At 39.3% G+C, this 27,508-nt stretch overlaps 2 protein-coding genes across 4 annotated transcripts in view; one reads left to right on the top strand and one right to left on the bottom strand.

Moving 5' to 3' along the window:
- Positions 1-2,961: 2,961 nt before the first annotated feature.
- The window catches only part of kif1aa (kinesin family member 1Aa), a 134,020-nt gene continuing 109,473 nt past the window's right edge, over positions 2,962-27,508 (top strand). Inside the window, exons 1-2 of the mRNA XM_052130720.1 lie at positions 2,962-3,031; positions 11,914-12,077. Of these exons, the coding sequence (XP_051986680.1) occupies positions 11,972-12,077 (106 nt within the window). The 5' untranslated portion in view covers positions 2,962-3,031; positions 11,914-11,971. The remainder of the gene's footprint in view (positions 3,032-11,913; positions 12,078-27,508) is intronic.
- LOC127646829 (uncharacterized) lies at positions 16,165-18,900 on the bottom strand. 3 transcript variants are annotated; one of them, XM_052130737.1, is made up of 4 exons: positions 18,543-18,900; positions 18,199-18,411; positions 17,800-17,915; positions 16,165-16,767 (listed from the first exon to the last, which is right to left on the bottom strand). In XM_052130737.1, the coding sequence occupies exons 1-3, from the start codon at positions 18,883-18,885 to the stop codon at positions 17,800-17,802; spliced, it is 672 nt and encodes a 223-aa protein (XP_051986697.1). In that variant the 5' UTR covers positions 18,886-18,900; the 3' UTR covers positions 16,165-16,767. The 3 variants fall into 3 exon arrangements, with proteins under 3 accessions (XP_051986697.1, XP_051986695.1, XP_051986696.1); XM_052130735.1 differs by having other exon boundaries at positions 18,231-18,411; XM_052130736.1 differs by having other exon boundaries at positions 18,231-18,411; positions 18,561-18,900.

Genomic DNA, 27,508 nt, shown 5'->3' with positions numbered 1-27,508 from the left:
ATCGCTAAGGAGACTGCTGTCAAGATTTGTGTTCTGCTGAAGAAAGAAAGTCAAACACATCTCAGACGGCATGAGGGTGAGTAAATGATGAGAGAATTTTCATTTTGGGTGAACTATCCCTTCAATGGAAATTCTAGAATGGTCAAAATCGCTCACAGCACAGAAGCTTCTGAATAATGCTTCCCAAAACCTAATTTCTTTTGAAAACATTGCATTCTGTATTGAAGGTTCTTTATAGAGTGGAGTTTCATTTCTCAAAAGTTTATGCAAAGATCAAATGAAAACCTCAGAATGAGTCCTTAGTCAGGATTATAGACTAGCACTAGTAGGATTAATTCAGACTGATTTATTTTGTGTAGATTACACAGATATTTATACAGATGATTATTGTGTTGCAAAAAGATTAGATTTGTTTTGTTAGGATGTATTATCAATGCCTATTGTAAAACATTAGCAGTACTAATTCTTGCAAAAGGCGTGTCCCTTTAAGACCATATCAGGTCAGGCCCACACCAGTGGTTCTTAGATGGATAAATTATTCATGGTATTGCTCTACTGAGCTGAAAAGAGGAGTAGGAAGGGTTGGGGGAATGGACAGAAGGAGAGAGAAGAAGCCACAAGGGACTGATCAGACTGGCATGGCGTTGAAATAAAAGCTGGTTTCTCACTGCTTGCTGTGCTTTCCTGTCTGGGCCATATACATTTCTTACCTTCCTATTTTACTCTGATCACACACTTCATAGATGGAATGGAAGGAGTTACATTTAGTATCAGGTGGCCATTTTGTTCACTGCACAGCATTAGTTTTAGATTCACATTTCTGGAAAGGTGTGAGTCACACACAACTGGATCTCTGTGTGTCATGATTGAGTTGCCTTGGTTACTTTGATATTTATGAGTTATCAGGAATGGATGATGTAGCTTGATGTAGCTACATTGATGGGCATACTGTTTGTGGCCAGAGTGAAATAAAAATAGAACAAGAGGTGTTAGGAGGTATAATCAAACATAAAGATGATGGAATAAGATGGAACAGAAAACAAACAATAAAAAAATCAAGTCCCAGATCAACAAACAGCTGATGGGCTTTGTATATGTTTATAGCTAGATCAGTGTATTGTTTTGCATTCAATATGGGTGAAACCCAAGCGGCCACTGACATGGTATGTTCTGGATGCACCATGGATTGTCTGTGTTCTTTCCTTTTATTGTAGATGGACAGACCAATCAATTGATTTGAGCTACACACAAAATGATATCATCATAACAGCATTCAGAGGGACTGATGTGCTGGTCTGTTTTTCATTCTTACATTGTCACATTGAGGCTAGCAGCACAGATGTTCAGTCCTTCAACTTGTAACATCTTTAAAGGAGTCATGACGTACATTTTGTAAAATGTATTTAATTCCTCCTTGAGGTTAACATATTACATTAGTAAAGAAAAATTAGTAAAAAATGATTATCATATATTTGTAAAACATTTTCACCCTCATTCTGTCACTGTCAGAAACGCTCGGTTTTGGTACTGCTTCTCCTTTAAGACTTGACAGTAAACGCCCACTGTTATGATTGGTTCTCTGCTCTTGACTGACCTGCTCTCTTCTTGCCATCTCACTGCTCACTGCTGGGCAGGCTAAGGAAGTAATAAGGTAAAGTAGGTGTTGATGTTTTGCTGTAGAGGCAGTCAGATGCAAATATCTACCACAGTGTAACATCACAATGTGGAGGAAGTAGAGTGAGTCATTTTGGCAGCTTGGTTTCAATAAATACTCTTTTATCAGTGAGGAGGAAGTTTTGAGTTCTGATACTTACAGTATGTTTTTATACTACAATGAATTTTGTCAAAAGATCTAGGAAAATTTAATTCCTCATGTACTGATGCCTTTAACATTTTTTATCTTGAAATTATATGCATAATAAGCTCCCTCATCTTCTCCAAAAGATGCCTATGAATTGCTACTACATGCTTTTGATTGCTTAAACCATAATCATTCTTTCAAGATCACCTAAAACCTTTTTACTTAAAAAACAAAAAAAAAATCAATAAATAAATCTAGCTATTTTATTATTAAATAGCTAAAATTCCCAGCATGATTAAAGTTTATCTTGAATTATTATTTTTAATTACAGTTTTTAAAAGGACTGTTAAAAGAATGATCAGCTTAGGCTAATAGAAAAAAGATAAGTTTCTTAATCATGATTACATAATGAGATACATTTCTTCACTGGTTTCATTTCCTTTAAGTCTTTAATTCACTTTCTCACTTCAGAAAATGCAAACAGAGGCTGAGTCAGAAGAACAGAGGTGGATTAATGTCAGAAGGATATGTCTCCTTTTTGAATGTGTAACAAAAAATAACATATTATTATCTAGAATTCTGAATTCTGTTTCTTTTGGGACCAAATTTGAATTAATCAAGGTTCTTAAATTCATCCTAAGTACTTACTATGTTTGGTTTCTTTTAACACACTAACCACATACAGTCATTCTAATCAGCATTAGCCACTGAATGTCAAGTATTTTAAACAGGTTATGTAGAGCTGTGTGTGTGTGTGTGTGTGTGTGTGTGTGTGCACGTGTGTGCAGTACTCCACAGGGATTGTAATCTCACATTCTCCATCCCCCTCCTCCTCCTCATCTACTCCCCCCCCCCCTCCCTCTCTCTCTCTACTGCATTGATGCTGCTGCCTTCACTATGATGACGTCACTGGTTCAGTCAGTCTCAGCATCACTGCTCTAGGCAGCCAGCAGAGCCATTTTGCTTTTACATTACAGGGCACTCCAAGATCTCTCCTCCAAGAAGCCTTCCTCCTTACAACTAGGTTTCACTGGGCACCCAGCTACACAACACCTCTCTGGAACAATAAAGGACCCTCTGTTTAACAGAGGGAAAAGGAGATTGTTTTCGACATTTAAGAGAAAGAGCTGGATAAAACAAGAGCATTTGAGAAAGCAACACAAGAGGCAGTAGTGCGAGATCATCCTTAGAGTCAATAGCTGAGGGCATCAGAGAATCATCATTGTAAAAGTAAGAGTTTTTTCATTGTCATTGTGTTCTAGAGGATAATGCAGTATTAATGAAGCTCAGTCTGTTTATTTGGTGTGGGTCACCAGGGTGGGATTGCCATGGGGTGCGGCTATTCAGGGCCTGTCAACAAATCCAGACATTACTATTATGAGAGAGAGAGAAAGACAAGTGTTTTATTGAGTAGAGGAACAGACGTTGTTCGCCCTAAATGGCCCTCTGTGCTTGTGTACATATTTCTAAGTGCAGGCTGGATAAATGCACTGTCATTCATTGTCTTTGGTTGGTAGCCACTCAGTCATAGCTTCAGGATAGAGCTAATGAATAATGATTTTATAGTTTTGCCTGGGAAAGTTTCATGTATTGATGAAAATTATAAATTTTCTATCTTTTTTGAGGAAATATAGGACATGTTTCTTTTTATTTCATATGTATTATAATCGATGGTTGGGTAAAATATAAAGACATCTGGCTTTATAAGCTTATGCAGTTGCTTACAGTATGAATCCCATTTCGTTTTTAGATCACGATATTCTAAAAGTGATATCAGGTAAGATGAATTACTTCTTGATTTCTTGACAGTTGCCTTGAACATTTTATACCTTGATTGATTATTTTTTGGGAAAAAATTGGAAACATCAGATATTTCTGCTTATCTGTAATGTACATCTGAGTGCATAAAGTGGAACGGAAGTCCAATCTTAATTGTGACAGTAATCCTTTACAAAATAGATGGCGTTTGTATGTTGAGTGACTGTTCTTGTTTTAAGGGATACAAGAACAAACATGCTTGACCTTTTCCTTTGTGGCCAATTCCTCAAAATAAAGTCAAGGTTAATCACAAATTATTTGGAATGGACATAAATAGAGAAATTATATGATCATTTGTAGATTTAAATTTAAAGTTAAATTAATTGCAGGTCACCATTGTTTTTTTATTGTTAATACATATTTTCATATTATTGTCTATTCTGCATAATTACTTTCCTATAACACCTCAAGGGGGAAATTATGGCATAATACACCATTTGCAGTATATATATGCAGTACTGTGCAATAGTCATAGGCACATACGGTGTTTCACAAAAGCAATTGTCTTAAGATGGTTATTTATATCTGCTTCTTTAGTGTGTCAATAGGAAATATGAATGTTAGACTCCCATACATTACTTTTGCAAATAGAAAAGATTAGAATAGAAGAACACGGAGCCCTGCAAAAGATGTCATGACCCCCACAAAGCCCCCCACTGAACATCATGTCTGTCTGAGATTACATATAAAGACAGAAGCAATTGTGACAGCCTAAATAGATAGAAGAACTGTTGTCGAATTCTCCAAGAAGCTTGGAACAGCCTATCTGCCAACTACCAAGAAAAACTGTGTGAGAAGAATTGGTGCTGTTTTAAAGGCAAAGGTGGTCACACCGAATATTGATTTAGCTTTTTTATGTTTACTGGACTTTGTATAACATTAAGTGAGAAATGAAAACCATTTATTACATTATTTTTGAAGAAATGCTGCTTTTTTACTGAGACTGAAACTGTGTTATAACTGGCATGCTGTCTTGAGGTTCATGTCTTGGATTCTAACTAGACTAGAGTAAAGAGACTCCTTTATGACACTGAATTCACCCTGATAAACCAGAATGTGACTCTGCATGATGCAAGTCTAAACAAAAATGACAAAATTGAGCTCATATGAGATCGCTATATTTTGTAGTCATGCAAACAACCATGCTTTGATACACAACACTGGAACTCATTGAAGATTGAGGCTTATAGCCCATAAATCTCCCCTGACACATTTATTGTACCTCCATTTCTGTCTGACATAGAGGCTGAGCTGGACTCTGGGTTTGTGGCAGCCAGCTCTGTTACTCGGTCATTGTAATCCTAGGAAGCATACTGACATTTAGCCAGGCATGCACTTCTTTTGTTGCTGCCGGGACCAGTATCTCTCTCTATCTGTAGCTGACAATGCATGATCTTTTTTATGGTGAAGTCATGTAAACACAACCTCCCTGTTTTGCCTGAATATTAAAATATTACCTGTACTTTACAGAACGTATTTGTTTTTATTGTTTAACCTTATCTTAAGTCGCCACTGCTCAGTTGCTATGAATTCATACTTACCTTATATGCTTTAGATGTAATGCATTTTCATATGCTAACCCCTCATGCAATTTCTTTATAGGTACAACAGAAATTATACGCATACTGTAGGTTGCTATGGTGAAAGACTCTGTCTAAAAGACTCGGTTTTAAGCTGACTGGCCCTTAATACTTAAATCAAAATGCCCACTGTTATGGTAGGCTAACATCATGCAGCCCTTTCAATACAGCTATATTTGAAACACAATCCGAATAAAATGAACAAACTCCACACTACATTTCAGGGTAAACACATAACATACACCCAACACATTTCATGTGAATATATTAAACTGTTCACTCAAGCAGCTCCATAAAATATTAAACAGTCATGACATTTGACATACTCATGATAAAATTGTTTACATATGGATTTGCAGTCCAATAGTGTTTTAACTGCCCCATACTTCAGTAACAACTCCTTCGCAAAGCTTGAATCATATGGTGACTAATACAATCCATGACATGGGTGCTTCAACAGGCCAAAGCTAAGTTGCTGGTCTTCCCATCTCACATCTTCCATTTTTGTTTACACACAAGTCTGCATTTGTTTCACCCATCCAGTGGCAGCATCAGAATGAGATGTGTTTTTAAAAGTTGTGCCTGTATGCTCTTAAAACATGGCATACATTGCAGGTGTTGTTGGGAAAGGCACCAATAAGATCAATGACATCCATTTTTTCAAAAAAGGCTAACAATTGTGAGTGGTGGTGGCGTAGTGGGCCAAAGCACATAACTGTTAATCAGAAGGTTGCTGGTTCGATCCCCACGGCCACCACCATTGTGTCCTTGAGCAAGGCACTTAACTCCAGGTTAATCAGGGGGGATTGTCCCTGCAATAAGTGCACTGTAAGTCGCTTTGGATAAAAGCATCTGCCAAATGCATAAATGTAAATTAAATATACCAGAAATGGGTGCAAAAACGGTCCATGACACCTTCAAAACAGCACAGCTGAATGAAACACAATGGAGGTCTCCATTTTAGAGATATAACTTGACATTGCGTCTTTTATAAGTGACCCAAGATGTTTGATAATGGTCTAAGTCATTCGTCTAGTGCAAGTTTATGTAGAAAAACATTTAAATCTAGACAGGAAAGCACATGAAGTTGTCCTGTGTAAATCCACTTTGGATGAATCTCTCAAAAACACAAAACACACACACAGACACACACAAAAAAATATACTTTCAAAAAACAATTAAATTGCACACCCACATTTAAAACAAGAGATCCCTCTCCACTACCCCTCCCAGAATGCCTTCCAAAAAGGTCAAATATCTGCCCCATTTCCTATCAAATAACCCCAGATTGCCCAGCGTTCTATTTGACATCTCCTCAAATGCCACTACCTTTCCCATCTCCATGCACCACTCTCGAAATGAGGGCACTCCAGCCGACTTCCATCCCCTGAGAATAACCCATCTACCAATCAAAACACTGGCCAGGACCCAATTCTTTATGTACTTATCCCCTATATTAATGACCGCCCCATTGTCTAAAATACAGAGTCTGTGGCAAAACTCTGAACCCTCAACCAGAATTCTTGAATCTTAACACACCACCAAAAAACATGGGTTGTGTCCCCCTCTTCTGATTGGCATCACCAGCAGGTGGGTGTGTCTTTAAGACCAAGCCTATACAATCTAGACGGTGTCCAACAGAATCTATGTTAAATGCATAAGGCATCCCTTTGCATCTCTAGATGTTGACTTGACATTTTTATAATACTAGCCCACACTCTCCTCCAATACCAAGCTTAAATCTTTCTCCCATAATCTCTTGAAAGAAGCCGAAGCTCCATCCCACAGACACTGAATTAGCAGGGAGTAATACACTGACAACTCATGAACTTTTCCAAAAGCAGTAATTACCACTCCCAGAGTATCAAATTGTTGAACCATATTTTCAAAAGATCTCAACACTCCACTCTCATATTGGTAATTCCTCACAATCCACTCTGTCCAGCAGAAAGGGAATTTATTAATACATAATTTTGGGTTCAGTGATGTGCTCGAGGCAACATTTAAATAAATGTCAGAATTAAATACTCTGGACTCATTTGTCCATACCAAGTGCAAATGCAAGATAAGAGGTTGTAACTTAACTTCTCTGGTTAGTTTGATAGAAAGGCTTTGTAATGGTGAAATAGGGGCAAGGTCTTCCTGTTCAATACAAAACCAGGGAGGGGCTCTCTCAGGTGGGAGCGACCAATGAGCCAAATGTCTGAGACCAAATGCATAATAGTAAAACAAAATCTTGGGTAGGCCTAGCCCACCTTTGTCAATCGGCCTATGTAACTTACTGAAATATAATCTATGACATTTACCATTCCAAATGAAGGACTTCGCTATGCTATCAAATTCTTTGAAATAAAAGAGGGGGACATCAATATGGCGAGACTGTAGCAGGTAGTTGAATTTTGGAATACAATTCATTTTAATAACATTAACTTTCCCAATCATAGATAAATGTAATGAAGCCCACCTGCCCACATCAGTCAAAAAACTTTTATTAAAGGGTAAAACATAATTCTAAATAAATCACAAATTTGCTGGGAATAAAATACCCAAATACATAATGCCCTATTTGCCCCGACTAAACCCCACCATCTACATGTATAAGAAATGTCATAACTTTACTTAATCGGTTAGCCAAAATTATTGACAATATTTTAACCTATGGCTGGATCAGGGAAATTGGACTGTAACTCTTACTCTCACTTGGATATTTGTCCTTCTTAAAAATCAAACTGATCCAAGCTTGATGCATGGTTGGTGGAAGCTTTCCCTTCTTTAATGATTCTGTATAAACTTCTAACAATAGTGGAGTCAGTTCTGTAGAATAAGATCTAAAAAAAATCAGTGGCAAAGTCATCTGGCCTCAGAGACTTGTCTGTAGGCAAGGCCTTAATTACCCCGCCAAGCTCCTCCAAGGTTCTCTCAGAATCAAGAGAATTCCTTTGCTCTGTCGTCAGTTTACAAATTTCTAATGGTTTCACAAAGTTTCTAATATCCTCATCAGTAGATGAAGACATGGAACTATAGAGATCAAGATAGAATTATTTAAAAGCATTATTAATATCAATGGCTGAGGTATATATTTCACCATGAGGGAATGGCAGAAAAAGACTCTCTCAGATTTGATATACAGTATCTAGCCAGAGCTTCCCTGCTTTATCCCCTGACTCAAAGTATGACTGTCTTTGCCCTGAATAGCCAAAACTCCACCTTCCGCGAGAAAATAGAATTATATATGTATTTCAGTCGGGTCAATTCCCTGAGGCCATTAGATGACATTCGGCACCTCAACTGTGCCTCTGCACTTTTAATATTCCCTTCCATTTCCACAAGTTCTTGTGCTTTGGATTTTTTGCTGATAGAGGCATACTGTATGATCCAACCCCTAAAAAACGCCTTAAGCGCCTCACAGGCCACACCCACAGAGGATACTGAGGTATACCAGTTGGTCTCCTTAAAGACATTGATTTCAGTCTTTAGGATTTTTTTGAATTCAGGATTTTGCAAAACTTTAAACAATAAAGCACCAACTATATGATTTATTTTTATCTGTATGTGGCAACACAATCTAAACACACCAGAGCATGAGCTGAGACTAAAATGTTTCCAATTGAGCAATCAATTAATGAAATGATGGTCTTAGATATAAAAAAAACTATTCTAGAGTAAATCTTATGGACTGATGAAAACTATTTATAGACCCTACCAGATGGGTTCAAACTCTCAAAATATCTGTAAGACCAAGATTTTTACACATCCTGTGATGCGTCCATGTTGCTCTAGGGGGCTTGCATGCTTTGGCTTTACTATGGTCAAGGGCTGAGTCCATCAAAAGATTAAAGTCTCCTCCCAATATTATAACATGAGGCGTGCCAGCGGCTTGTAACATCCCTTCAAGATCTATAAAAAAAGCTCTGATCATCAAAGTTAGGTGCATAAATATTAGCCAGAATAAAACTTTGTCCCTGAATTTCAGCTAAAACCATAATGACTCTTCCTAATTTATCTTTACACTGTTTGAGATATTTTAATCGTAGATGTTTATTTACCAGTGTAATGACTCCCCTGCTCTTACTCGAGCCAGCACTATAAAAAAAATGCCCACCCCATATCTTTCCAAATTTTTCAGCTTCCTGTGGAGAAAGGTGCATGTCTTGAAGATACACTTTATCATATTTCTTATGCTTAAGAATATTAATAACCATCCTTCTTTTTATGGGGTACCCCAATACATTCCACATGGAGAGAGACAATCCACTCATATTAACATTTGACATTTTTTCATATAAGAAAAAAATTATTGTGTTATTATAAAGACCACTTTCCAACATTGGTGCGACCATCAAAATGACAGCACCAATTAGCATCCATCCCTCCAAACTCAAACAGTCCATGCACACCTACGAGAGCCCCCGCAACAACTTTGCCATCAGATTCCTCAAGTCCGGGGTTTATATACACATTTTGTGAGTCAGAATTACACAGAAAAAGATAATCTATAAAACAAGTTCCAGTCAATTAGAGGAATAAGTACAAAGAGCATGTAAGTAAAACTGTCCTGAAAGTGTGCCACTCTACAAAATAAACTCAAGCTGCTAGACGGAACCAGCACAAAAGAAAAGTACTCAGTTTCCTCAAAGAGTCAAGCGAATGTTCAGTGAGCTGGTCCAGTCAGCTGCAAAGTGAGTACCACAAGATGACTTACTCCATTGACTTTATGAAGGACATTGCTTGCTGTGGGCATATGAATGTTTTACTGCCCTCCTTAGTATTTATTCTCAATTCAGAACCAGAAAATGCTGTGAAATCCTTCCTTACTCCTCACCTTGCATAACACAAAATCTTCCAAGCTGGACCCTGTGAGCTTGCTCAATTTCCAGCTTATGGCCTGCTATGTCGAGCAGATTCAGAAGGAGCCCATCTAGGAATTTCACCATATCCTGTCCTTCTTTGCCCTCAGGAATTCCGACGAAAAGTATGTGTGTTGGAAGTCCGTGTCTTCCAACTTCTCCCAGACATGCTCCAAATTCACCTTTTGCTGGTGGATTAGCAGATAATTCCCTCTCCGATGACTAGATCCCTCTCTGATGTCCAGATAATTGATCTGTTTCTCGAAATCCCCCACTCTTGTAACCATCTAAATGGTAAATGGTCTGCACTTATATAGCGCTTTTTTAACCTTAGAGGTTACCAAAGTGCTTTACACTGTGTCCCAATCACCCATTCACACACACATTCACACTCACACTCATACACCAATGGCCGCAGAGCTGCCATGCAAGGCGCTAGCCTGCCATTGGGAGCAACTCAGGGTTCAGTGTCTTGCACAAGGACACTTCGGCATGTGGAGTCGTGTGGGCCGGTGATTGGCAGCTGCCCCTAAGTGAACTTCACTTCAATGGCAGTGAACGATCAATGTATCACAGCAAAATCCTCCAAGTCAGCAACAACCTTCGTCAACATTGCCGACATGTTCAGCATCTCTCGCCGCATTTCCTGCACTTCTCCAACTAAATCAACTCACTGGCTTGCGGCCTGCTCAGAGGCGTCAACTTGACAACGTAAGTGTCTATTGATGTCTCCAGAGCCCAAGAATTTTTAATTATTTGACATATTGGCCTCCTAGAACAGTTATGGAGTGTATCGAATCCAAACTGGCAAAGTGCGCAGAGCTTGCCGTTCACACGTCCGATCCTCACATGACTTCAGGTGACCCTCTCAACTTAATATGTTGAGATAAGTATAAGTAAGCTATTTGTAGGTTGATATATAGGTTCCCAAAAAGTGTAAACACTGTGTCTCTGGTGAATTCACAACATTGCTTTGTTTGTTTGAGCAACCCACCTAGGGGTGAGTTTCCTATAAAACTACATAACTCACTGCTTAACCACTATAGTACCACTGCTTAACCACCATAGTACGATTCATCGTTGGAGAAATTAACTAGCTAGTGATGAGTGTAAAAGTGACAGATAAATTAGCTGCAATAGTGGGGTTTCCCTTTACATCAGACTTTGTGGTTCCCCTGACGCACTTGAGCACATGCGCACTTTTCAGAAACATATAACAACTTCACTTATGCGTTAACATGGACAGCACTTTTTTTTAACAGCCTTCAATCCTGATAACAGCTACATTTGCGTTTATGTGACATTTCGGAACGCCACTGTCTTCAAACCCCTGAATAAGCAGTTTTCTTAAGTGCGTGTAAACGTGGTCAAAGTCTTGATAGAATGAGATATACATATATACAGTATATATGGAATAAAAGAGATAGAAGCCTCAGCAAAGTCAAATGATGTCCACACAGCAAACTAAAAAGCAACTATGCTTCTAACCACAGGTAAAAAGCTGTAGTTCTATCCACACAACTTTGCAATGCTGTTTGCAAACATTTGTTGAAACTACAGTTTTGGGAAATACCAAAACTTTGAGCTATGTTGGTAACAATGGAACTTGTGACCATAGTTGGCTAACGATGCTTGTGGGAAACGCATCTCTGCCCAACATGGCCAGTGGCGTGAGTCTAGGGTGGGGCTATCTGTTTGTACAACCAATGGCATTTACAGTAGGGGGGAGTGTTCGAGAAATTTCTTTGGAAACAATTCCATTTCGTGACACTATTGGTGAAATGACACACTTCAGCTTTAATGATGTTGTTTGAGGTTTTAGTTTGTTGAAATTAATGTTGTGAATGCTTCATTTCTCTTTTAACAGGTGTGAGCATTGGCCTGGACTTATAGAGGAGTACTTTCACCACACATAGAAAGGCACCATGGCAGGAGCCTCAGTGAAGGTAGCGGTGAGAGTCCGCCCCTTCAACTCTCGCGAGATCAATAAAGAGTCGAAATGCATCATCCAGATGTCTGGAAACACAACCAGTGAGTATCCAACTGCTCCCGTAAACAATTTCCAACCATTAAACCCCTCAGAATGCCCCAAACAACCAGCTCCAATATCAGGTTTATAGAGCATCACTTATTGTGTGTTTGGCTGCTGTTTTTCTCTCTTATTGCATTTGTTCTATGTTTATGGGCCCTGTCTGAGTGCTTGACCTCATTTTTAAGGATTTCATAAAGGCAGCCATTTTGAGACAGAGTGGGACATTAGCTATCTGATCACTGACCTGGGGGGTGAACAAACGCAACAGAAAATCTGATCCGACATTAATTTAGTTTTCAGCCATTAATCTAATGTGCCTACAGAGAAATGGAGAGCTATTAAAATAGATAAAAATAAAGGGATTTTGCGATTAACTTATCACAACTGACAAGCAGCAATGTCAATGACCTGTACAGCTATAATTAGGAGTGAGCAGTTTTGCTATGATGTGTTTGATAGTTGTTATGCAACCACTGTTTCAAATGGTAGGGTGATCGATCATTTTCTGAATAATTAAGGAGACTTTGATTAGTCTTAAAGGGATAGTGTTACGACTGGTGTGGAAGCAGGACAAGACAGACGAGAGGTGCGGATCCAAACGCGGTTTTATTGTACAAAAATAAACATAAACAGATAGGCACAAATGAAAACATCTACGGGGGGACAAAAGCGAAACCAAAACACGAACACCACGGAACTAGGGAAACACGGAAGAACGGGCACGGAGCAAACATAGAAACATAAACATGCATAGGGAAGAGTAGGCGACATGAACATGAAACGTCAACGAACGACAAAGGGAAGGGAAGAAAGCAGGGTTTAAATAAACAGACAAGGTAATGACAAAATAACAGACAGGTGCGGACAATAACACAGTGATCAGGGCTGGGAGTGTGATCCAGGAATTGTGGGAAGTGCAGTTTCACACACGGACAGTGAGACTCAGGGCGGACAACAGGGAAAACGTGACATGGAGCGGGATCGGTGATGGGTGAAACGGAAAACACGGAGCAGACAACAAGGAAACGTGACATAAACGTGACTAGTGAGACAGAGAACACAGGGCAGACATCAAGGGATCGTAACAGATAGTTTACCCAAAAATAAAAATTCTCTCATCATTTACTCAACCTCATGCCATCTCAGATGTGTTTGACTTTCTTTCTTCTGCTGAACACTAACAAGGATTTTTAGAAGAATATCTCAGCACTGTAGTTCCATACAATTCAAGTGAAGGTTTGAGTATTTAAATTCATTATTCATTAAATCCAAAATCAATATTTAAATCCCTTTTTTACTATAAATCTCCACTCTTACTTTAAGGATGTGAAAATGTGAAAGTGGAGATTTAAAGTAGGGATGCACCGATACCACTTTTTTGGAAAACGAGTACGAGTACGAGTACTTGCATTTCAGTACTCGCCGATACCGATACCGAGTACTTAATAAAAAAAACATGATTTAAATTTACAGGTAACAGCTTTAGTCATATAATTTAACAAAAAACAAGGGACTAGTTTGGAATTAAGAACATTTATTTAAAATGAAAAGCATGTTGTATGCAACATATTACAGAATAAATAATTATAAAAAAAATTTAAACAGTGACAGTGCAACTCAAGTATTTTTTTCAGTTTGTTGTAAACTCTGCCGCTTTGGACAACACCGTGGTATCGGTCCCGGTATCGGGGGACTTTTAACCAGTCACGAGTACTTTAGAAAATGTGGTATCGAGGCCGATACCAGATACCGGTATCGGTATCGGTGCATCCCTAATTTAAAGTAAAAAAATTACTGAAATATTGATCTGTTTTTCACCTACACTTATCATGTTGCTTCTAAAGATATAGATTTAACAACTGCAGTAATTAATAACTTTTTTGCAGCCTATATGCAATTTTTGGAGCTTCAAAGTTCTGGGAACCATTCACTTTTTATGGACCTACAGAGCTGAGATGGTCTTCTAAAAAATTTGTGTTTAGCAAAGGAAAGAAGTCACATATCTGGGATGGCAGGAGGGTGAGTAAATGATGAGAGAATTTTCCTTTTTGAATGAACAATCCCTTTAAACAGTTAGATGAGCTAAAATAAATGTTTCTGATTCAATTATTTCCAATCAAACCTACATTTGAAAAAATGAAAATGTCCAGTTATTACCTTTAATGTTTGATCAAACCCTTCAAATTTGTTTGGTTGGTTTAACCTAATATGCCCATTAACATCATGCTGCAGAAATTTCCTGATTCTACAGAGTTGAAGGAACATGTAGGAGACAAGAGAGAGCGATCTGATTTCTAATCTTCCTGGCAAGGCACAGCCATTGGTCAATAATGAATGAGAGCTTTTAAAATATTTAGAGTTTGGCCTAATTTAGCTTCCACTCTTCTACCTTGTGTTGCTTGAGACAAACAAGGTGTCCACCATCGTCTCTCAAGGTCACTCTTGATGAAGTGTTGAGAGATGTCAGTCAAATATTAGTCAAAAACTAAAGACAGTATGGTATAAAAACTGGAAGCCAATTGTGATACTTCTGTTTGTTTGTAAATACACTGCACATTCAGGTGTTTCAAGAAACAAAGAATCTTGATGATAGTTGATGTAATTTTACACCACAGTATTGTTGTACAGTATAGGACAAAAGGAAGGTGCTCTGGCTAGCAAGATATTTGTTGTTTTAAGTTTTTCAGTCTCTAAGTTAATGTGGCTTGGTGTAAATATGATATTGTTCTAGAGTGATGACAGTAAGTGAGGATAAAAGCCAAACCCATCAGCCTCTAGTTATTTTGTTTTGATGGGTGCAGGCTGTGAACCTTTAAAAACAGAGAAATGAGCCAGCAAAATCAGTAGAAACACTTTCTGACACTGTAAATGTATTGTGCTAGTCAACTCTCTCTAATGGTTCAAAGATGAACATAACTGCTCTGACAATATTTGTAACATCATATCTGCCACCTGCTCAAACATTGACGTCATCTGTGCCCTGAAACCATCATCCTGTTAATACTAGATTTCAAAAGCAAATCATTACCTTTTGTCTGTGACCTTTTTTTTTTTTACCGTTTAGCATGCCATATATGTTTGTTAAACATATTTTTATAGGACATCAAGTGCTCTTTCTATTCTGACTTATATATTTATATTTGTATATTTAACATTACTCTCACAATATTAAATTAATTTTGATATACTGGAAGCATAACACATGTTCTAATCTTAAATATTAACAGTTAAACATCGGAGGTGCATTGAAGTTCACAGCTGGTAGTGCCTAGTTGAAAACTTTGATTAATATTACATACTGTAAGATAATAATAATAATAATAATAATAATAATAATAAATTTTATTTGTAATGCACTTTACACATGAAGGAACATATCTCAAAGTGCTACAAGTGCACAGGTAAAAATAAATAAATAAATAAATAAAAATAGATTGAAACACTTAATAACAAAATTAAGAACAATTGGTGACAACAAAAACAGGATATGTTTTAAGAAAAAGCAGTTAAAAATAAGTGGGTCTTTAATTTATTTTTAAAAACCTCTATAGACTGTGGCGCCCTTAGGTGATTAGGGAGAGCATTCCACATTCGAGGCGCAGTTACCTGGAAGGCCCTATCTCCCACAGTACGGAGTTTGGACTTAGGAACCTGGAGTTTGTACATTTACATTTACATTACATTTACATTTATTCATTTGGCAGACGCTTTTATCCAAAGCGACTTACAAAAGAGGAAGAACATCAGCGAATCATCTTAGGGAGACAGTGGTACAAAAAGTGCCATATTACAAAGTTTTACTATCATCATAATAGTATACAAAACAGATTTAAGTGCAACAAGAAATGTAAATATATATATATTTTTTTTTTTTTTTTATTATTATTGACCGGTTAAGTGCTTTTGGAAAAGATGTGTTTTTAGCCGCTTTTTGAAGATAGAGAGTGAGTTAGCTTCCGGATTGAGTTGGAAAGGTCATTCCACCACCGTGGTATGATGAAACTGAAAGTCCGGGAAAGTGTTTTGGTGCCTCTTTGTTTTGGTACGACAAGGCGACGTTCCTTAGCCGACCGCGAGGCTTCTGGTGGGAACGTAGCTCTGCATAAATGTTTTTAGGTATGCTGGAGCAGACCCAGTGACTGTTTTATATGCCAGCATCAGGGCCTTGAATTTAATACGTGCATGAACCGGCAGCCAGTGGAGAGAGACAAAGAGTGGTGTAACATGTGCTCTCTTAGGTTCATTAAAGACCAGACGTGCTGCTGCATTCTGGATCATTTGGAGAGGTCTAATAGCACATGCAGGAAGGCCTGCAATGAGAGCATTACAGTAGTCCAGTCTAGTTATGACAAGGGACTGAACGAGCAGTTGTGTGGCATGTACAGAGAGGAAGGGTCTTATCTTCCTGATATTGTAGAGTGTAAATCTACAAGATCTTGCAGTTTTTGAAATGTGGTCTGTGAAATTTAGCTCATCATCAATGGTTACCCCTAGATTTCTGACCGTTTTGGAAGGCGAAACTGTAGTTGGACCCAGCTGCACGGTGATGTTGTGTTCAACAGCAGGGTTGGCTGGAAAGACAAGGAGTTCTGTCTTGGCAGGGTTGAGTTGAAGGTGGTGTTCCTTCATCCAGGCCGAGATGTCTGCCAGACAGGCAGCGATTCGAACGGTCACTGTGGTGTCGTTGGGCTGGAAAGACAAGTAGAGTTGCGTGTCATCAGCGTAGCAGTGGTAAGAGAAACCATGTGACTGGATGATGGGTCCCAGTGATGTTGTGTATATGGAGAAGAGAAGTGGCCCAAGCACTGATCCCTGAGGTACCCCAGTAAGTAACTGGTGTGGCTTGGATACTTCCCTCTCCATGCTACCTCAAAGGACCTTTCTGAGAGATAAGAGTTGAACCAGTCAAGCACAGTTCCAGTGATACCCAGTTTAGAGAGGGTGGAGAGTAGGATCTGATGGTTGACTGTGTCAAAGGCAGCAGAAAGGTCCAGCAAAATCAGAACGGATGATCTCGATTCAGCTCTCGCCAGTCTCAGCGACTCGATGACAGACAGCAGGGCAGTCTCAGTGGAGTGTCCACTTTTGAAGCCCGACTGATTGTCATCCAGCAGCTTGTTCTGTGAGAGATAGGCGGAGATCTGATTGAAAACTGCCCTTTCAAGTGTTTTTGCCATGAATGGGATGAGAGAGACTGGTCTGTAGTGTTCTATCTGTGTGGGGTTAAGTGCAGGTTTTTTCAGCAGTGGGGTTACTCGAGCCTGCTTAAATGTAGTGGGAAAAGTGCCTGCAAGAAGAGATGTGTTAATTATGTGTGTAAGTGCCGGTAGGATGGACGGAGAGATGGCCTGGAGAAGGTGTGATGGAATGGGGTCAAGGGAACAGGTTGTGGGGTGGTTGGAGAGGAGGAGTTTAGAGACCTCAGTGTCAGTTAAAGGAGAGAACATAGTGAAAGAAGGGTTGCATACAGGAGCCAGGTGTTTGACAGGGTGTGGTGCTGTGAATGTATTGCTGATGGCTGTAACCTTATCAGTAAAAAATGTGGCGAATATATCTGCTGTCAGTGATGTGTCAGGTGGTGGAGGGGAGGGCAGAGAAGTGTGTTAAATGTTCTAAACAAGCTACGAGTGTCTGTGGTGCTGTTGATTTTGGTCTGGTAATATGAAGTTTTTGCAGTTTTAACGTTATTTGAAAAAGTTGCGAGCAGAAGCTGATATTTACCTAGATCAGCTGGATCTTTAGATTTCCGCCATCTCCTCTCAGCTGCCCTGAGAACAGTCCGATGTTCACGAAGGATGTCAGACAGCCAGGGGCTGGGTGGTGTAGTCCGTGCTGGTCTAGAGGAGAGAGGACAGATGTTGTCTAGACAGGTTGTTAAAGTAGAGCTAAGTGTGTCTGTGGCAGTGTTCACATCAAGCATGGAAAATACATTTATTGTGGGAAGAGAGGCAGAGACATCAGTGGAAAGGCGAGAGGGTGAGAGGGAACGGAGGTTACGGCGAAAGGAAACCAAAGGTGGGGTCGGTTTTACAATGGATGGGAGAATCATGTTGAATTGAACAAAGTAGTGATCAGAAACATGTAAAGGTGTAACAAGAATATTAGAGGTGGTACAGTTACGTGTAAAAATGAGGTCCAGCTGGTTGCCCGACCTGTGAGTTGCTGTGGTGTGTAGTCTTTCCAAGTCAAATGAGGCCAGAAGAGTATTCAGTTCAATGGCCTGGGGTTTGTCCTGGTGTATGTTGAAATCACCAAGAACCACAAGTGGCCTGCCATCCTCTGGCAAGGAGGACAGCAGGACATCCAATTCCTCAAGAAAGCTTGTCAGCTGACCTGGGGGCGATAGATGACAACAACATGTATTTTTGTGGGTTGCATTGTAGTAATGGCATGGAATTCAAAAGATGTATTGTTACATAGTGAAGCATGTGGTGAAAAAGTCCAGTTATTATGAATGAGCAAACCTGTTCCCCCACCCCTACCAGTATGTCGAGGGGTGTGGGAGAAGGAGAAGTTGTTAGAGAGAGCAGCAGGTGTTGCTGTATCCTCAGGACGTATCCATGTCTCTGTCAGTGCCAGGATGCTGAGGGTGGACTGCGTGGCGAAAGCCGGAATGAAGGCAGCTTTGTTCACAGCAGACTGGCAGTTCCAGAGTCCCACTGAGAACGAGAGTGGAGCAGGTGTTGATGTGCAAAGCGGCCGTAGGTTGTGTGGGTTGCGTTTTGTCTTGCATCTGTATCTTGTGAACGGTCTACAACAGATAACAGGGATGTGCTTGAAGGCATGTGTTATTAGTGAACTAGACATCTTAGTATGTATGTATAAGTAAAATAATAAAAGAGATAGAATAGAAAAATACTTATGTGCTTTGGTGAGTGGAGCCTTGTCAGTGTCCTTGCTCGGTGGACTCGCACAGGTAGACTCGCTGGTCTTTACCCAAGTAGGTCTTCACATGAGGGCCACCACTTCCGCTGCCGCTTCCGCGTCAGCATTAAGTCCAATAAATAACAACTTTTACGAGCCGTTCAGTGGAAAAAAGCAGCCACGCCTTAATGCTACTTATCACAACAAAGCTAGTCACGTGGTCACCCGAAACCGAAACTCAGGGTTGCGCGGGAACAAACGCAACTTCTGTACAGCGCAAATAAATTATGCTGCACTTAGCAATAAATAATACTCTGAAACCAGTGAAGCACTGTTTGCAGACACTAAAACGACGAAAGTTTTACACACACACAGGATAACCAACCCGAAGTCTAAGCAAATCTAGCAACGAATCCTACGTGACAAGTTTAAACAAGTCTAGCAATTCTATCAGCGAATACTATGGGACAAGTCAACACAAATATAGCGCGCACACACCAAGCACACGTCTAAGCGACCCGCGTTAAAGACAGTAAACAAACAGCACCTGATCTAGCAATGAATACCACTATAACAACGTTAAAAACAATGAAATAAACACACTTACATACAACTGCAGACTCCTGTAGATAGATCGCTTCTCCTGAATGACTATGTTTCTAACAGTTTAAATAGTTTACCTGGCGCTGGCCACGCCTTAATGCTACTTATCACAACAAAGCTAGTCACGTGGTCACCCGAAACCGAAACTCAGGGTTGCGCGGGAACAAACGCAACTTCTGTACAGCGCAAATAAATTATGCTGCACTTAGCAATAAATAATACTCTGAAACCAGTGAAGCACTGTTTGCAGACACTAAAACGACGAAAGTTTTACACACACACAGGATAACCAACCCGAAGTCTAAGCAAATCTAGCAACGAATCCTACGTGACAAGTTTAAACAAGTCTAGCAATTCTATCAGCGAATACTATGGGACAAGTCAACACAAATATAGCGCGCACACACCAAGCACACGTCTAAGCGACCCGCGTTAAAGACAGTAAACAAACAGCACCTGATCTAGCAATGAATACCACTATAACAACGTTAAAAACAATGAAATAAACACACTTACATACAACTGCAGACTCCTGTAGATAGATCGCTTCTCCTGTAGCTGTCAGAAGAGCGGAGATGTCGGTGTGGATTATGCAAATAATTAGTTCTTTAAGGTACACTGGTGCGCTACCGTAGACACACTGATAGGTCAGGAGACAGATCTTATAATCAATCCTGAGTCTAACAGGGAGCCAGTGAAGTTTTTGGAGGATGGGTGTGATGTGCTCAATTTTACGAACCCCCATCAGGACCCTGGCAGCGCAGTTCTGAATGTACTGCAATCTTTGTATGCTCCTGCCAGGGATCCCAACAAGTAGTGAATTGCAGTAGTCAAGCCTGGAGGAGACAAAGGCATGCACCAGCATCTCTGCATCAGAAAAAGAGAGGGAGGGGCGGAGTTTGGAAATGTTTCGGAGATGAAAAAGTGCAGAGTATTGAGTATTGAGTATAAGAGTATTGTACAAACTGTTTATATAAATTGTATTAGTTTATTAGTGTCCTGAAATGCAAGATGACATACAGTGCCTTTCGTTTGAAATATGCTGTATAACAGTTCTCAATTTCTGAAGAAACATTTGAATTATTTAGTTATTTATTGATCACATGTCAGTTTCTGGATTTTTTTATTAGCAATTTTTCCAGGGTCATGGAAAATCTAAAAAAAATATGAGTAAAAAAAAATGCGATTTCCAGACCTTTTTTTTTTTTAATAATGTTTGAATAATAATTTTTTTTTGTTTGTAGTTATAATAGCTCTAAAATATTTCATTGGCTAAAATACCTTTATGTTTTATGTGCAATCCTTATCCAGTAATCATGAATGACTGGAAAACTCTTTGAAAATGGATTGCTCAGAAGGTTTGAAAAAGTTTTTCTTTTTCCATGCTGATTGTCAGATTTGTTAATAGGTACCATTCTATATTTATAACTGGATTTCGGATAAACAATGCTTTTCCATCTGCTCCCCATCATCTCTGTGTGAACCCTAAGACCATCTTGTCCCAGCACAGCAGTGCTGTAGGCCAGGACATCAATTTGAAATGCAAGACAGTCTTTGTGGTTTGCCTGTGTCTATTCAGAGTCCTCCCAAAGACATCTATTCAATAAGGCCTCAACACAATGGCCAAGCTGCTTAAACTGAGCATTTAAAGGCCCAGCAGAGTGGCATAATGGAAGAGATCTTTTCAAAATCTAACGTGAGAAACCTCATATTTTCTTAACATGTTTTACCTTTCTGTGGGCGAGAGAGCATTTTAGTGTATTCACATAACCCAAACAATACATATACACTCACTAAACACTTTAGGAACACATGTACACCTAATTATTCATATGATTATCCAATCAGCAAATTGTGTGGCTGGAGTGCAATGCATAAAATCATGCAGATATGGGTCAGGAGCTTCAGTTAAAGTTCAACCTTCAGAATGGGGAAAAAAACGTAATCTCAGTGATTTCGACCATAGCATGATTGTTGGTGCCAGATGGGCTGATTTGAGTATTTCTGTAACTGCTGGTCTCCTGGGATTTTCATCCCATCTCCTGGGATTTTCATGCTCAACAGTCTCTAAAGTTTACTTAGAATGGTGCCAGAAACAAAAACATCCATTGAGCGGCAGTTCTGTGGATGGAAATGCCTTGTTTATGAGAGAGAATGGCCAGACTTGTTCGAGCTGACAGAAAGGCTATGACAACTCAGATAACCACTCTGTACAACTGATTAGAATATCATATCAGAATGCACTTCGAACCTTGAGGCGGATGGGCCATAACAGCAGAAGACCATGTCAGGCACTTTATTATGGACTATGGACTAGTTAGCTAACATACAGTATTTAGCTGCAATATAACATGTCTTCTATTTTTAAGTCCTCTCTTTGGTATGTTGACATGGACAACTGTTAAATATACAATGCTGTGGTCATTATAAAATAATATTTGACAGCACAATGCTGCGATTGTAATAAATTTAAAAATGCACGCACAAAAACAGAAATCTTTCTCAATTACTTTACAGATTTTTGTTTTTCACATCCTTGAAATGTAAACTCAGTTTCATGTCATGAAAGTGTATTTCTAGTCAGCAGTAATTTGGAGAGAGGCCAGTCCCAGTCGCAGTCTGATGGTGTAAATAACTGGTTGTTAGTGGGAGTCTGAGCCCAGATAGTGTCTTTTGTGCTCTGTGCTGGTTGCTTTGTTACAACTGCCAGATGGTCAATAGCCAAGCTCCAACAAAGCTGTAGAATGGTGGAAAACCGAGTGATTGGCAGCTCTGGCTAGTCTAAGCCACCCAGCTATAATGGAGGTACCACTGGGCTGCTCACTCAGGCCTTTAAGTTCATTAAGTATCATTACAGAGTGTTAGAAGATTTTAGCTCTTCCTGTCAGAGCGGTGAGAGTGAGACAAACAGACCTAAGAGCAGAGGAACAGTTCAAAGGATTTATTCACAATAATAAAGGTAGATCTGTGAGGAATCCTCATAAATCCTACCTAATATTGTTATTTTACCATACCGTAGACTTTGTCAGTTCGAACCAGTCTGGCCTTTCTTTGACCTCTCTCATCAACAAGGCATTTCATTTTTTGGCACCATTCTGAACTTCTTATCTTAACTAATTCAAAGAGTTCTAACCAAAAAATCCTCCCAGTGACAGCTTTGCAGATCCTAGGCATTCTAGCTGTCAGTTTGTCCAGATACTCAGGTGATATTTCACCCCACGCTTCCTGTAGCACTTGCATTAGATGTGGCTGTCTTGTCTGACAATTCTCACACACATACAGTCTAGCTGATACAACAAAAGCTCATTGGGGTTAAGACCCATAACACTCTTTTCCAATTATCTGTTGTCCAATGTCTCTGTTTACTTGCCCACTCTAAAATTGTATTTTTGTTTTTCTGTTTCAAAAGTGGCTTTTTCTTCTTTCAATAAGGCCTGCACCCTTGAGTCTTCTCTTTTCTGTTGTACATGAAACTGGTGTTGAGGGGGTAGAATTCAATGAAGCTGAGGACATGTGAGCCATCAATTTCTCAAACTAGAGTCTCTGATGTACTTATCCTCTTGTTTAGTGGTACATCTTGCCTTCCACATCTCTTTCTGTCATTGTTAGAGCCTGTTGTCCTTTGTCTTTGAAGATGTTAGTGTACACCTTTGTTTGAAATCTTCCGTTTTTTGGCATTTTCAAGCATTGTATAGCCTTCATTCCTCAAAACAATGATTGACTGACGAGTTTCTAGAGAAAGCTGTTAAGACATGCCAGTCTATTGCATATTGTGACAATTCAAAAACAAACACAAAGACTATGTTAAGCTTCATTTAACAAACCAAATATCTTTCAACTGTGTTTAATATAATGGCAAGTGATTTTATAGTACCAAATTAGCAATTTAGCATGATTACTCAAGGATAAGGTGTTGGAGTGATGGCTGGAAATGGCGCCTGTCCAGATTTGATAAAAATGTACTTTTTCAAACAGTGATGGTGCTGTTTTGTTTTTACATAAGTAATGTCCTGACTATACTTTGTGAGCAGTTATATATATATAGAGAAAAAAATATTTGTATTTCTTTACAGTGAATTGGCCCAGACACAAAGACTACAAGAGTGCAAATTGAATGACATGCCAGATGTCGTTTATTGTGCTACTCCAATCCCAATCAATAATTGTAACGCTTGGTGTGCTTTGGAGTCGTTGGAGTAGGAACTTTCAATCCTTTAATAATAAACACTGGAGTAGGAGCAAACACTGGAGTAGGAGCAAACACTGGAGTAGGAGCAAACACTGGAGTAGGAGCAAACACTGGAGTAGGAGCAAACACTGGGGTAGGAGCAAACACTGGGGTAGGAGCAAACACTGGGGTAGGAGCAAACACTGGGGTAAACATCACACTCTAAACATAACACTTCAAGGACTGACAGAAACTAGGAGAAACTGAAGGGTATATATGCACAAAGGATTAGACGAGGGAATGACAAACAGGTGGGGACAATAAAGGAGTGATCAGGGCAGTGGCTTATGGGAAATGTAGTGAGGGAGAGAACTTCAAAATAAGAGTCCTGGAAAAAGGTGCAGACTGAACGTGACAATAATAACCGGGGGAAAAATATTTGGTGCAAAACACAGAACTTTTAATTTACACAAGCCGAAATAAGAATGGGACTACTATTTTGAGATGTCTGCGCTCCCAGTTGTGAACTCACTTACAGCTGATTCACTGAGAAAGTGAATCAAATTCAAACTGCTAACCTGAGCTCCTGAGTTCAAAAGAGCTCTTGTCGGGTGATTTAAAAAAAACAAATCTTGTCGGGTGATTCATTAACTAGACCCGGTTCAAAAGTAATTTGTTCACAAATTGGACATCATTTATGTTTGATGTCGTGTGCAGCCAGCGAGCTTATATCATCAACAGAAAGGGTGAATACTCTAAAGATGTATTCAATATCTCTGATATCTGACGAAACCACATATGAAAGCACACATCCCGAAAGCACACGTTGCCAATAGTGACTAGATTTTAAATTATTGTCACTATCATTTATTTTGGATGCAGTCTGGAGCCCTGCTACTATTTCAGTAAAGGTGAGTATTCATTCAGTTAGTCAAACCAATGATAAGCTCCTTCACTGCCCGTTCTTGAATGCTCTTGGCTTAAACTAAAGTCAGTCTTTAAAAGCAACGCAAAGGGATTTCGCATGTCTACAAATGTACGAAGATATTTTAAAAATAGAGTTTAAATGCCATAACTGTTTTCACCACAAATCCTATTTTGTCAAATGCTGGGCTTCATGGTCTTCAGTCATTTTTACACATTCATAAATTAGGAATTATGATTTTGCATACCTTTAAATGTGTTTTAGTACATTTCACCTCTTTCTCTCCTTGTTGAATGCAATTGATTAGCATGCCGAACTGAAAGAACAACATGCCTCCTCTCGTTCAGTCGTTTAACCCAGTCATTCAAGTCTTTCGCGAACAAGTGTATCAGTACATTCAGTTAATTTATGAATGAGACGTCTCATCTTGTTCACTCAAACGACCTATTCAACTAGTTTAGTGAAGGGGTGAATTCATTCTGCAGGTGAAACCATGATATGTAGCCTCATTTCACTTTGAAGTTTATGATTATTGTTCATGTTCATGGTAACCAAATAATAATATCCCTAGTTTACAATTTTTTTTTATCTATATTTTTGTGTGAGAATCAATATTTTAGATACAACTTCAGTATCGGAAATAACGATACTTTTGGATCGATTTGCCCATCCCGAGAGTAGACGGCTGCAGTCAGGGGAGGAGTAAAATATGTGCTGTCAAATTGGACAATGGACAACGCACGGCACGCAGCCTATGTATTTCCGCTAAAATCTCAGCCAGCTACTTTACTATATAGCGCTTGCCTATTGCAATGTGTACAAGCGGAGAAACTGAATTGATTATTCAACAAATATTATTTAAGTATTATATAGTTAAGTATTGTTATAAATATAAACATAAATAATATCTCATTATAGTAATGACTTCCCGAAAGTTTAAATATCAACGATGGGAAAACAATAGTTTGGCCGAACACTTCTTGTGGATGACTGTGTGCAATGCAAAGTCTAAAGACCTGTGTACCTGTCAAAGAGGAAACAGATGTCAGCTGAGGATAATTCTCACATCTCATAGTGGATCAGTCACCTATGAGATCAAAGGCAGGATTCATGTTCATGCGCTCTTGCTGATAAATTGGATAAAATTTAAATTCTGTTGCTTTAAGATGAAAATAAATATGATGAAAAAGACATTCAATGTACCTGTTATTTAATTTAGCCAATAAGACGTGTCTTTCCATCCATTTGTAGTTTAAATAGTTCAGAAATATGATAAAACTCGCATATCCCATAGATTGTGTTGGGGATATTCACATATACACTCACCTAAAGGATTATTAGGAACACCATACTAATACTGTGTTTGACCCCCTTTCGCCTTCAGAACGGCCTTAATTCTACGTGGCATTGATTCAACAAGGTGCTGAAAGCATTCTTTAGAAATGTTGGCCAATATTGATAGGATAGCATCTTGCAGTTGATGGAGATTTGTGGGATGCACATCCAGGGCACGAAGCTCCCGTTCCACCACATCCCAAAGATGCTCTATTGGGTTGAGATCTGGTGACTGTGGGGGCCATTTTAGTACAGTGAACTCATTGTCATGTTCAAGAAACCAATTTGAAATGATTCGAGCTTTGTGACATGGTGCATTATCCTGCTGGAAGTAACCATCAGAGGATGGGTACATGGTAGCCATAAAGGGATGGACATGGTCAGAAACAATGCTCAGGTAGGCCGTGGCATTTAAACGATGCCCAATTGGCACTAAGGGGCCTAAAGTGTGCCAAGAAAACATCCCCCACACCATTACACCACCACCACCAGCCTGCACAGTGGTAACAAGGCATGATGGATCCATGTTCTCATTCTGTTTACACCAAATTCTGACTCTACCATCTGAATGTCTCAACAGAAATCGAGACTCATCAGACCAGGCAACATTTTTCCAGTCTTCAACTGTCCAATTTTGGTGAGCTCTTGCAAATTGTAGCCTCTTTTTCCTATTTGTAGTGGAGATGAGTGGTACCGGTGGGGTCTTCTGCTGTTGTAGCCCATCCGCCTCAAGGTTGTGCATGTTGTGGCTTCACAAATGCTTTGCTGCATACCTCGGTTGTAACGAGTGGTTATTTCAGGCAAAGTTGCTCTTCTATCAGCTTGAATCAGTCGGCCCATTCTCCTCTGACCTCTAGCATCAACAAGGCATTTTCGTCCACAGGACTGCCGCATACTGGATGTTTTTCCCTTTTCACACCATTCTTTGTAAACCCTAGAAATGGTTGTGCGTGAAAATCCCAGTAACTGAGCAGATTGTGAAATACCCGTCTGGCACCAACAACCATGCCACGCTCAAAATCGCTTAAATCACCTTTCTTTCCCATTCAGACATTCAGTTTGGAGTTCAGGAGATTGTCTTGACCAGGACCACACCCCTAAATGCATTGAAGCAACTGCCATGTAATTGGTTGATTAGATAATTGCATTAATGACAAATTGAACAGGTGTTCCTAATAATCCTCTAGGTGAGTGTAATTACTGAACATAAAACATGATATTAAAGAAATCAATTATTTTTTTTTGAAGAGAATGAAATATCAAGTTTTTTTTTAATCCAATGAGCATTAAGCTGTGCCATCTGCAAGTTGTTTCCCATCATGCTTGCAGCTTGCTCAGCTGGAAAAATCTAACTGAGCCACCTGGCTTTTTTGGCATACGTCACCATGAGCAAGTCGGACAGATTTCTAACTGACATGCACCTGCCACTGATCAACGGTAATCACTTCTGTGCAGAACTTGCTCATCTCAAATGAGCCTTGTGTATTGAGGTGAATGAGAATGATTTGTTAACTTGAAAGATTTGTTTCAAAATA

Source organism: Xyrauchen texanus, chromosome 7 (genome assembly GCF_025860055.1).
Source record: "Xyrauchen texanus isolate HMW12.3.18 chromosome 7, RBS_HiC_50CHRs, whole genome shotgun sequence".
In the NCBI taxonomy this organism is placed as follows: domain Eukaryota; kingdom Metazoa; phylum Chordata; class Actinopteri; order Cypriniformes; family Catostomidae; genus Xyrauchen; species Xyrauchen texanus.
This window is presented reverse-complemented; position numbering and strand designations above follow the sequence as displayed.

Coding starts and splice junctions, on each gene's coding strand:
- LOC127646829 (XM_052130735.1), bottom strand. CDS start 18,885: ATGTCTAGTTCACTAATAACACATGCCTTCAAGCACATCCCTGTTATC. Junction 18,412..18,542: donor TGGTAGGGGTGGGGGAACAG/GTTTGCTCATTC, acceptor TATCGCCCCCAG/GTCAGCTGACAAGCTTTCTT. Junction 17,916..18,230: donor CACACCACAGCAACTCACAG/GTCGGGCAACCA, acceptor TCTCTCCTCTAG/ACCAGCACGGACTACACCAC.